The sequence below is a fragment of the Rhinopithecus bieti genome, unplaced genomic scaffold (genome assembly GCF_001698545.2).
Source record: "Rhinopithecus bieti isolate Rb0 unplaced genomic scaffold, ASM169854v2 scaffold_23529, whole genome shotgun sequence".
NCBI lineage: Eukaryota > Metazoa > Chordata > Mammalia > Primates > Cercopithecidae > Rhinopithecus > Rhinopithecus bieti.
The window spans coordinates 29,857-41,987 of record NW_016810813.1 but is presented as its reverse complement, the minus strand read 5'-3'; the positions used below and the strand labels follow the sequence as shown (position 1 = coordinate 41,987).

Sequence of the window (12,131 nt, the reverse complement as noted above, 5' to 3'; positions counted from 1 at the left end):
GACCAGGACTTGGCCCATGAAGCACAGCAGAGATGACACTTAGGATGAGAAAGGCACTAACGAGCCCTCGATTTCCTGCACCACAGAGGCTGGACTGCAGCAGGATAGCAGAAAGCTTAAGAGCTAAGCTCTAGGGCTGGACAGCCCTGGGTGTGAACACAGTTCTGCCATTTACAAAAAGCATGTGGCCTTAGCAAGGAAATCTCTTATCCTCTTCAAGCCCGTTTCCTGTGAGATGTGGGATAGCATTTAACTCACAGTGTTGTTGCAAGGATTCCACGCAAGGCACTTAGTACACAGTAAGCACTCAACATATGTTAACCACTTATTAGTGGCTGTAACTGCAAACACATTTGCACACTTATTGTTAACATCATCTGTGCCATCTATTTGAAGTACATAAAATAATTATTGCTAGAAAGAGAGGCCATCAACTAAGAACCCCAGGACTTCTAGCCCCCCGAGACCTGAGAACTTTCCAGCATCGCTATCCATCATTTATTCAGCTCTGAACTGCCAGCACCCAATACACAGCCTGGATAGGAGGGCTCACAATGTGTTTGCTAAATCAATGGATGGCTGCTCCATTTTACAGGTGAGGAAACAGAGGGAGAGGAGAGATCCTCATCTGCTTGCAGAAGAGGCTCATCCGAGGTCATTTGGGGAAAGCTGGAAATAGAGAATGCCAGCTGTGGGATCTTCTGGAGCCAATCTCAATTCTCTGGGCTTCCACCACTTCTGTGCATCTCATAAACAACACTGTCCCTTTGCTCAGTAAATCAATGCTGAACCAGGACCAAAGTGATAGCAATCTGTCTACTGGGGAGAGGAACGCCCCGTGCTTCCTCAATATTCAGAGCAGGCATTGTCACACGTTTTCTGTAAGAGGCCACACGTAAATATTTGAGGCCAGCTACACAGTCTCTGTCACAATGACTCAACTCTGCCATCGCACTATAAAGGCAGTCACAGCCTATCTGTAAGTGAATGGGCCTGGTTGTGCTCCAAAAAAGCTTTATTTTAAAAAATAGCTGTGGGCGGGGTCTGGCCCTTGGGCTATAGTTTGTCCATTTCTGGCTTAAAGGATGATCAGGGTCACCCTATACAATTGTGCAGGTTATTTACTGCACAAAGGGGGTTGGCCACAGTTGGCCAACTCTGTGTGCCCTGCACACAGAGGCGCCACAGGGACAAGCAGCAGCCCCGGCAAAGCTGCTGTCACTCACTCTGAAGACTTTGGGGAGGGTCTTGTCCCGGTGTTCTGGGTGGGGGTGAGAGGCAGGGGAAGAGTGGGTTAGAGAGAAGCAGGCAGCAGCACCTACCAAGGGTTCCTTGTTCTTCACCAAGCGGACGATCTTCACAGATTCCTCATCAAAATCCTCATCGATATTGTCAGGCAGAGGCGGGAGAACGGGGTCAAAATTCTTCTGGGCAACCGTGTCATGTACCATGAGCACAGCCTGCCGGGGAAGCAAGAGAAAAGGAGGGCTGGCCCGCCGCTCACAGGGTCAGCAGGCCGTGGCTGGGTGGTGGTCTGGAGCGTTGCAGATGCCATGCCAGAGAGACAACTGCCCAGACACTAGTGCTGAGGATCGCTCCCTCAGAAGTCTCCACTCCTCAGCCTCACGAGGAGAGCTCCCTCCACCCCCATCCCAGGAGACACAGAGGCATGGGTGGGCAGGGGCTCTGCACGACTACCCTCAGGTGCGGGGTGGAAAGCAGCTGGAGCAGCTCCCTCTCATCACTGTGCACGGAGGCGGCCTGCAACTCCTCCATCACCTGCAGAGAATGAGACAGGCGCCACCGATGGCTAGAGGTGCCCCTGCCCCACATCCGCTGGGTCCTTCCTCTTTGGGCCACAGACCCAAGGGCCCACCCAGCTGCAGCCCCCAGGGGCTGAGGGGCAGACCCTCAGCCACCCCAGGACGATGATCCCGGGAACATCACACCAGGGGTCAGGAGCAGCTCGACGGGGCCATCCTCCAAGGAGCCACCATTTTAAGCCCTATGTGCTTTCTGCTTTATGTGGATCTTCTCGCTGAACCCTGCAACCAACTCGATGCAGAGGGTCTTGTTACTTTGCCATTTTACAGATGAGAATCCTGAGACTCAAAGAGATTAAACATCTTCCCTGAAGTCACAGAGCTCATATACAGCACAGCTAGGATTTGAACCTGGGCTTACCTGGCTCTCAGATGCTATTTTATGAATGAGGAAATGGGAGCTCAGAGAGGTTGAGTGGCCTACTTAACATCACAGAGCCAGTGGGACAGGCAGCGCTGAGCCTGGGAACCCGGCAACCTAATGTGCCCCTAATCACATTCCACAGTGGAGAAGGGCCCAGGGCTCTGCACCCACAGGCTGCACTCATCCCTCCCCAGGCCATCTCCTGGGGTTAGGAGAGTGTATTCAGGAGTTGATCTTAGTAATCAACCATAATGGCTTTTCCCCAACCATGCAACACAGACGACTAGGTCCACAAGAAATTAAGAAGCATTCCTTTAAAAAATGAGAAGCCTGAGCCAGTATGCAGGGACACACTCTAGGTCCCTTGACTTCAGGAAAGCACAGATACAATGTCTAATTGACCTATTCAAATCACCGGTCTTCAGAGCAGTTTGGGAACTGCTCAGCCAATCCAATGCTCTCATTTACAGCAGAGGAAACAGACTTGCTTAAGAACACACAGATAGTGGGCAGCCCCATGTCAGTGTCTCCCAACCCAGTCCAAGGCTCACCGGTTTCTCCCTGCCTTTCGGGGAACCCAGACAGAGGAAGAGAAAGAGGAGGACAAGGGAAGAAAACACCTCTTCACCTTTGCGCTCCTGATTCCTGGTGTCCCCAGACTAAGCAAACGAGGCAAGATGAAGGAACTCTACAGGGTAGGGAGTGGGGCAGACACTCGAAGGAGAAACCTGGGGCTTACGTCCTCAGCAAGGGCCACAGCGCTGTGCAGAACTGGGGTTGGACTTTGCCTTTCATAATAGCGAAGCTTCTCATGAATCTGCAAAGACAGAGTATTTCAGATGCACCCTGGACACCACACATCCCACCCATGGCTGTGGGGACAACTGGGGCAGCAGACTGGGCCACTGATGGGGCACCGTAAGAGAAAGTCCTGTGCAGTGGGCAAGTGAAGGCCTTCCTGGGGCAGGGAGATGACTAGGATGACCTCAGATGGCCACAGACAGCTAGAAAGACCTCTAGACACCCTTCCAGGCAGGATGACGTGGGACTCCACCTTCATTAAGTAACTGAGGCTTTTTTCACTGAAAACATCCCTCAGGAAGCCCATCTCCTCCTTGTGGTTGGAGTCAGGTCTGAGCTGGGAGGTCAGCAGGGCCAGGGTTTCATGCAAACCTGGGGAGAGGTGAGCAAAACAAAGGATAGCAAACGCAGTAGGTGCTCCCTGCCCCCAAGGAGCCCAAGTGGGGTCTCAAACAGCACTTCCGTCCTGCCCTAAGGACATTCTCTCCCCAGGCTCCCACTGCCAGGGCCTGGAGGCTGCCAGGCAGGCTCTTGTCTTCAGTCCGGGGGAGGTACTTACCAGAGTCCTCCGATAGCACTGGCATGCTGGTCTTGTCACGTCCTGACCTCTCCCTGCAGATTCTGGGAGAAGGGGGTGGGGGTGGGTATTGAAGCTCCATCAAGCATATTTATTCAACAAACTGACTACACATCTACTGTGTTCTCTGAGACCAAGCTGTGGACAGAGAAGATGGGAACAAATAACTCTGCTCACTTTTTTCAGAGAGGAAGGAAATAAAGCTAAGATGTGCTGAGTGTCCTCAATGTGCCAAGCATTGTGTGGGGTGATTTCTATGATAAATTTTTTGTCTGCACAAAGTCCTGAGAAAAGACTGCGAATGTTCCCATTTTATTGATGAAGAAACAGCGGCGTGGAAGGGTTCAGAAAGTTGTGGGTCAAAATCCACATTCAAGCGGGCTCTTCCAGGCTGGCCTTGGAGGTGCCAAGTGACCCTGCCTGACAGTGTCTGCTGTCCTCCGCAGCGCGCCCCCTCCACTATAACCTTGTAAGAGCCCTGGCTCAAGCCCCCGCTGGGATCCACCTTCCACAACTACCTGGCTGGGTCTACAAGCCCCCTCTCCCCGACCCCCCAAGACCCAACCCAAAGGGAGTCTCCAGACTGGAGTGCAGAGAGGAGGGGGAGAAATGGGAGTCGGGCTTCCACTATGCGGGGGGGAATCCTATCTCAGGAGGCCCCCCAAGGTGCTCTGCAGCACGTGGACCTCAAAAAGTCCTCCTTAGGAAGAGAAGGAGAGTCATGATTGATTCATTCCGCAAACATGGAGCCAGCCCGCGGCGCCGAGCCCAGGTGCCACTAAGAGGCATAAGAACGGCCCCGGGCCCTCCAGCCTCCGCCCCGCCCCGCCCCGCCGGACTCACCCTTGGGCTGCTCCCCCCAGGAGGCTGAGCACCGACTCCCGCTCGCTCTCCGAAGGAACCTGTGGGACGAACAAGGAGCGCGCTGGGCGCAGGAGGGCGACCCCAGGGGACCTCGGAGGGCGGTCCCGGAGGACGTGGAGCGGCAGGGAGCTGGGGGCGCGCGGCAGGGCGGGCGCGGGAAGAGGGAGGCGGGGGCCGAGGGGCGGGGCTGAGACCCCCGCGGTGGGCTCGGTGGGCCGCGAGGCTGCTGGGGAGCACGAGAGGAGGGTCTCGGCCCAGTCTCCCGCCCCTCCCGCCGCGGCGCCCAGCTCCCTCGTCCGTTCCCCGCGCCGCCTCCTACCTCGTCGCGCCGGGATGTGTGCTCCGCGAACGGGAGTCGCGCGGGTGCCCCGAGCCTGGGCCGCCGCTGGCTCCGCCTTCCTGGGCCCCTCCCTGCGGCTGCCGCGCAGGGCGAGGGTGGCGGAGCCGGAGGAGGCGCGGCGTGGGGAGGAGGCGGGGGAGGAGCGGAGGCCGCCCTCCGCGTCTGGCACCGCCGCCCCCCCGGGCCGGGCTCCGCTAGCCGGCGTCGTAACCCCTCCCGCTCTCCCGCTCCCTGAGCCCCCTGCCTGTGTCCCCCCCCGCCCTGGCACACAGCCAGCCTTCCCTTCCGGCCGCACAACCCACCCTCCGCGAGTGGAGGGGTGAACACCTGCTCAACAGAGAATTCGATTTTACAAACTATTGAGCGCCCTCCAGGTGCCAGGCGCTGTGCCAGGGGCCGGGGCTTCAAAGACGACCAAGGCAGAGATCCTGGGTTTGAAGATCTCCCGAGCTGGGGCGGGGGGCCGGTCGGATGCGAGGGCAACTCGCTGTAACAATGCAACGCACTGGGAAAGATTTATCAGTGCACGCTGCCCTGGGGGCGCGGTGCAGGGGAGGAGAAGTCAGGCTGGAGAGAAGGGAAACTCCATTCTGCACGGCTGCAGGGGGGTGAGGCTACATAGCAGAGGCGACCAGCATCCAAGGGCTTTACTGGAAAAAGAGCTCTGAAATGGCCATGACGATAACTGCCTTCCATTGTGCTATCTCTACGCCCAGGTACTTCTCAGATCACTTCCTTTCACAGTAGCTCCTGATATCAAGACCATTATTATTTTGGTTCTGCAATTGAGGACACTGAGGTTCCAGGTGGAAGAATGTGTATAGGGGAGAGCATAGGAACTGCTGGGCGAGTGAACAGGTGGTTGTGGGTATTAGAAAGTGAGGAGTGGGTGAGTGAGTGGGCCCCCTTCCCTCAATCCCAGCAGCAAAGAACAGCACAGCACATGTTAGGAGAGGTGGACCCAGAGGTTAAGTCTGGAAGTAAATCCTTCCCAGGAACCAGGGAAAATGGGTTGGCAGGCCCCACAGGCTGTAGTGCATGGGGAGGCTGTGAGAGGCAGCAAATGTCATGATGACGTTTCCCCTCATTCCTCAGAAATTATCCTCATTCCTCAAAAAATATCCACACTATTGCCGCTCAAAATGTAACTTGCCTGAGACTCACTAGGGGGTTGTGTAATGCTGGGGTGGTGCCAGATTCTGAATTTCTAACAAGCTCCCCGGTGATGTGATGCTGCTGGTCTGCAGACCACACTTTTTGAGTGGAGAGAGACTGCATGAGACACATTTTTAGCTGCAATGCTTAGTGTTGGAAAGAGAACGAGAACCATCTGATATGGGGTCAAATGATTTTGGACAAGAACACCAGGAAGTGGTGTTGGAACAAGTAGATATTTATGTGCCTGAAGGGACCCAATCCCTACCTCACACCATATTCAAAACACAATTTAAGAGAGATCATTTGCCTAAACATAAAGCAAATTGATAAAGCTACTAGAAGAAAACAGGAGGGTTTTTTTTTAAATCTTGGGGTATGCAAAGATTTCCTAGAAAGGATACAAAAAAGCCAGGCATGGTGGCATGAGCCTGTATCCCATATACTCAGGAGGCTGAGGCAGGAGAATTGCTTGAGCCCAGGAGTTCAAGCTGCAGTGAACTATGATTGGTCCACTGCACTTCAGCTTGGGTGACAAAGAGACACCATCTCTTAAAAAAGAGCATGGACCCTGAAAACAATTGATAAATGGACCTCATCAAAATTTAAAACTCCTGCTCATCAAAAAACACTATTGGCCCAGCGCAGTGGCTCATGTCTGTAATCCCAGCACTTTGGGAGGCTGAGGCGGGTGGATCACCTGAGGTCAGGAAATTGAGACCATCCTGGCTAACACAGTGAAACCCCATCTCTACTAAAAATACAAAAAATTAGCCAGGTGTGGTGGCACACGTCTGTAGTTCCAGCTACTCAGGAGGCTGAGGCAGGAGAATTGCTTGAACCCTGGAGGTTGCAGTGAGCCAAGATCAGGCCACTGCACTCCAGCCTGGGTGGCAGAGTGAGACTCCATCTCAAAAAAAAAAAAAAAAAAAAAAAGGGCACGGGGGCTCACGCCTGTAATCCCAGCACTTTGGGAGGCCCAGGCGGGCAGATCACGAGGTCAGGAGATGGAGACCTTTCTGGCTAACATGGTTAAACTCCTTCTCTACTAAAAATACAAAAAATTAGCTGGGCATGGTGGCAGATGTTGCAGGGAGTGAAGATCATACCACTGCACTCCAGCCTGGGCGACAGGGTGAGACTCCGTCTCAAAAAAAAAAAAAAAAAAAAAAAAAAAAATTAAAAAAAAAGGACCAGGGACCAGGTGCAGCGGCCCACACCTATAATCCCGTCAAGCACTTTAAGAGTTCAAGGCAGGTAAATGGCTTGAGCCCAGGAGTTCCAGACCAGCATGGGCAACACAGCAAAACCCGGCCAGTATCTACTAAAATTGCGAAAACTAACAAGGCGTGTTGGCTTGTGCCAGTAGTCCCAGCTGCTCAGGAGACTGACGCAGGAGGATCACTTGAGCCTGGGAAGTAGAGGTTATAGTGAGAGCCATGATTGTGCCACTGCACTCCAGGCTGGGCAGCAGAGTAAGACCCTGTCTCAAAAAGAAAAGAAAACAAAAGAAAGAAGGGAAGGGAAGGGAGGGGAGAGGAGGGGAGGGGAGGGGAGGCGAGGCAAGGGAAGGGAAGCAAGCCACAGACTGGGAGACTAGGAAGAAATATATCTGACAAAGAAATTGTATCTACAATAAAGAACTCCTGTAACTCAATAAAAAGACAACCCAATCAAAAAAATAGGCAAAAGATATGAATATGCACTTCATAAAAGAAGATATACAAATAACCAATAAGCATATGAGAAAGCACTCATCCAACATCATTTGTCATCAGGGAAATGCAAATTAAAACCTGTCATAGTCAGTTCTTGCAGCTATAACAAAATACCACAGTAATTTATAAGTAATACAAATTTATTGCTTACAGTTCCAGAGGCAGGAAAGTCCAAGATCAAGGGGCCAGCCAGTTCAGTGTCTGGTGAGGGCCTGTTCCTCTCTGATGATGGCATTGGATAAGTATCCTCACATGGTGGAAGAGAAAGACGGGCATAAAGGGATGAACACTGTGTCCTCATGTGGCATAAGGGGCCAAAGGGGTTAGGTTGCTCCCTTCAAGTTCTCTTATAAGGGCATTAATCCCATTCAAGTGTCCATCAGCAAGTAAATGGATAAATATTCATTCACTTGTGATATATCCATACAATGGTATATTTACTCACCAATAAAAAGAAACAAACTACAACTCGAAGAGTATCCCTACCATGCAACAACATGGATGAACGTCAAAATAGATGACTGGGCCAGGCACAGTGGCTCACACCTGTAATCCCAGCACTTTGGGAGGCCGAGTCGGGCGGATCACTTGAGGTCAGAAGTTCAAGACCAGCCTGGCCTGGCCAACATGGTGAAACCCCATTTCTAGTTTAAAAAAAAAAAAAATACACAAAAATTAACCAGATGTGGTGGTGGGCACCTTTAATTTCAGCTACTCGGGAAGCTGAGACATGAGAATCACTTGAACCCGGGAGGCAGAGGTTGCAGTGAGCCAAGATCACACCCCTGCACTCCAGCCTGGGCGACAGAACAAGACTCCATCTCAAAAATTAGATAGATAGATAGATAGATAGATAGATAGATAGATAGATAGATAATAGATAGACTGAATGCAAGAAGGCAAACACAAAAGAAGTACATACTGTATGATTACTGGTGTGTTGTGATCTTGGTGCCATGACTGAGGTCAGAGGCCTTCATTAGGTCAGAAACCCACTTTATTATTTTTAAAAATTACCAAAACTACCTCAAAAGAAAGATAAAATATTAATAGATCAATGTTACTAGAGTAGAGCTGTCAACTACTCCCTCAAAAATCACTAGGTCCTGCTAGTTCTGCAGGATAACTTCACCAAACATTTAAGGAAGAAACACTTATTTTAATTCTTCTGGAAGGTAGAAATAGAGGGAAATCTTCAAAATTCTTTTTATAATAGCCTTGATACTAAAACCTGTCAAAAAAGGCCAAAAAAAAAACCTTGCAAATGAGTCACATTTATAAATATTGGTGCAAAATCCTAAAACTGTGTTAGCTAACAAATTCACCAGAACATAAAAAGAATAACACCCCATGAGGAAGGAGAGTGTATTCTAAAAATGATTTAATGTTTAGACATTAAATTTCTTAATATTTGGAAAGCTATTACTCTCACTCCATGTAAGACAATCTATTAATAGGATAAAAAGTTAGGCAGGGCACAATGACTCACGCCCGTACTCCCAACACTTTGGGAGGCCGAGGCAGGCGGATCACTTGAGGTCAGGAGTTTGAGACCAGCCTGGCCAACATGGTGAAACCCCATCTGTACTAAAAATACAAAAATTAGCTGGGCATGGTGGCACATGCCACCACAGCTACTTGGGAGGCTGAGGCAAAAGACTGCTTGAACCCAGGAGGTGGAGGTTGCAGTGAGTAGAGATTATGCCACTGCACTCCAGTCTGGGTGACGGAGCAAGACTCTGTCTCAAAATAATAATAATAATAATAATAATAATAATAATAATAAAGTTGTTCTTATTAAAAGTAAATGGCCTAGGCCGGGTGCAGTGACTTACACGTGTAGGTGAGGCCAAAGTGGGAGGATCACCTGAGATCAGGAGTTCCAGCCTGGGCAACATCATGAGACCTCATCTCTAGAAAAAAATAATAATACACAAAACTAGCCAGGTGTGGTGGCACTCATCTGTGGTTCCAGCCACTCAGAAGGCTGAGGTGGGAGGATTGCTTGAGCCCTGAGATGGAGGCTGCAATAAGCCATGATCATGCCACTGCGCTCCAGCCTGGGCATTGGAGTGAGACCTCATCTCTAAAAAACAAAAACAAAACAAAAGAAAAAGTAAATGGTCTAAATCCTCCAATTAAAAGGCAAGGATTGTCAGACTAGATTAAAAAGCAAGACTTAATGTGCTTTCTAGAATAAACTCACTTGAAAAATAAAGACACAGATATGAATTTTAAAAAGATTTACCATGGAAACACTAATTAATAAGCTGGAATGACTACATTAATATAAGGCAAAGTGAGCCAGGCACGGTGGCTAATGCCTGTAATTTCAGCACTTTGGGAGGCCGAGGCAGGTGGATCACCAGGTCAGGAGTTCGAGACAAGCCTGACCAATGTGGTGAAACCTCACCTTTACTAAAGATACAAAAATTAGCCGGGCATGGTGGCGTGCGCCTGTACTCCCAGCTACTTGGGAGGCTGAGGCAGGAGAATCGCTTGAACCTGGGAGGCGGAGGTTGCAGTGAGCCAAGGTTGCGCCGTTGCAGTCCAGCCTGGGCGACAGAGCAAGACTCCATCTCAAAAAAGAAAAAAGAAAAGAAAAAGGAAAAATATATATATGGCAAAGTAGACCTCAAAACAAGGAATATTACCAGGGATAAAGGGGAATATTTCATAATGATAAGCAATCAGTTGATCAAGAGGACATATCTTATGTGTATGAATCCTATGAATCCCTACGTGTGTATGAATCTAATAATCCAGCCTCAAAGTGCCTACCAATATGAATCATTTAATATCACTCTGCATGTCGGCCAATATCAGCAGATGAGAAAAAGAAACCATAGATATTAGAAAAAGGTGATAGAAAGGTATACCTTGAAACCCAAAGAAATTGACTGAAAAGCTAGTAGAAATGATGACAAAAATTTAAGATGGAAGAGTATACAATTGATATTAAAAATTTATGACTTTCCGGCTGGGTGCGGTGGCTCACGCCTGTAATCCCAACACTTTGGGAGGTCAAGGTGGGCGGATCAAGAGGTCAGGAGATCGAGACCATCCTGGCCAACATAGTGAAACTCCATCTCTACTAAAAATACAAAAATTAGCTGGCTTGGTGGCACATGCCTGTAATCCCAGCTACTCAGAAGGCTGAGGCAGGAGAATAGCTTGAACCAGGGAGTCAGAGGTTGCAGTGAGCCAAGATCGCACCACTGCACTCCACCCTGGTGACAGAGCAAGACTCTGTCAAAAAAAAAAAAAAAAAAAAAGATTATGACTTTCCTATGAATAAAAATAATTATAAAGTATAATGAAAGAAAAAATCCAAACTAAAATATCAAGAGTAATATTAAATTCCAAGTTATAAACTTAATAGGAAAAATGAAAGACCTATTGATATTTGAGGGAAAAAACTTGAAAATTCTAGTGAAGGACATAAAAGACAAAATATACCTCAAATGGCTAGGGAAAGAACAGTTCAATAGTGCAATTATATTAATTCATTCTGAAATAATCTTTATACCCAATGCAATTCCAATTAAAATATAAGAACGATTTTTCAAAGGGAATTTATTAAATGCTACCACAATTCATCAGGAAAAATAAACATTGGTGAATAATAGGAAAGTTCCGGGAAAAAAAAAAGAGTTATGGGACCAGGGGAGGTGGGATGTAAAAATATGAAAACAATTTTTAAAGTTTAGTACTGAGTCTGTAGTCCCAGGACTCTGGGAGGCGAAGCAGGTAGATCACTTGAGCCCAGGAGTTCAAGACCAGCCTGGGCAACATGGCAAAACTCCATCTCTACAAAAAATGCAAAAATTAACTGGGTGTAGTGGTGCTCACCTGTAGTCCCAGATGCTCGGGAGGCTGAAGTAGAATTGCTTGAACCCAGGAGGTTGAGGCTGCAGTGAGCCATGATCACGCCACTGTACTTAAGCCTGGGTGACACAGCAAGACCCTGTCTCAAAAAAAAATTAATTAATAAAGTTTAGTACTAAAGAGGCAATCAACAGCTAGACAAATAGAACAGAACTGAAAGAACAGAAATAGTCCTCATGTATATTGTCTTTTAATATTTGAGAAAGGTGACATTTAAGTGGAAGGAGAGGAACTTTTTTCTTTTTTTTTTTAATGTGGGGACAGCTCAGGGAAGTGGCTCACACCTGTAATCACAGCACTTTGGGAGGCTGAGGCGGGAGGATCTCTTGAGCCCAGGAATTCAAGACTAGCTTGGGCAACATAGCAAGACCTCGTCTCTACTAAAAATAAAAAAAAATTTTTTTAAATGGATGCATGTGCAAGTAGACTCAGCTACTCAGGAGGCTGAGGTGGGAGGATCGGTTGAGCCCAGGAGATAGAGGCTGCAGTGAGCCGTGATCATGCCACTGCACTCCAGCCTGGGCATCAGAGCAAGACCCTGTCTCAAAATAAAATAAAGTATGGCAACAATTACAACTAGCTACTCTTTATGAAAAAAAAA

At 48.8% G+C, this 12,131-nt stretch overlaps 1 protein-coding gene across 5 annotated transcripts in view; it reads right to left on the bottom strand.

The window, feature by feature from the left end:
* Positions 1-4,994, bottom strand: part of MPP3 (MAGUK p55 scaffold protein 3) — a 32,387-nt gene extending 27,393 nt beyond the window's left edge. For 3 of the 5 annotated variants that reach the window (XM_017892793.1, XM_017892795.1, XM_017892794.1), the window contains exons 1-5: positions 3,548-3,628; positions 3,242-3,360; positions 2,927-3,004; positions 1,699-1,779; positions 1,323-1,460 (exon numbers count right to left, since the gene is read on the bottom strand). In XM_017892793.1, the coding sequence (XP_017748282.1) occupies positions 1,323-1,460; positions 1,699-1,779; positions 2,927-3,004; positions 3,242-3,360; positions 3,548-3,572 (441 nt within the window). In that variant the 5' untranslated portion in view covers positions 3,573-3,628. Of the gene's footprint in view, positions 1-1,322; positions 1,461-1,698; positions 1,780-2,915; positions 3,005-3,241; positions 3,361-3,547; positions 3,629-4,408; positions 4,468-4,748 lie in introns of those variants that run through there. The other 2 variants (XM_017892792.1, XM_017892796.1) reach the window with 2 other exon arrangements.
* Between the last annotated feature and the right edge of the window lie 7,137 nt (positions 4,995-12,131).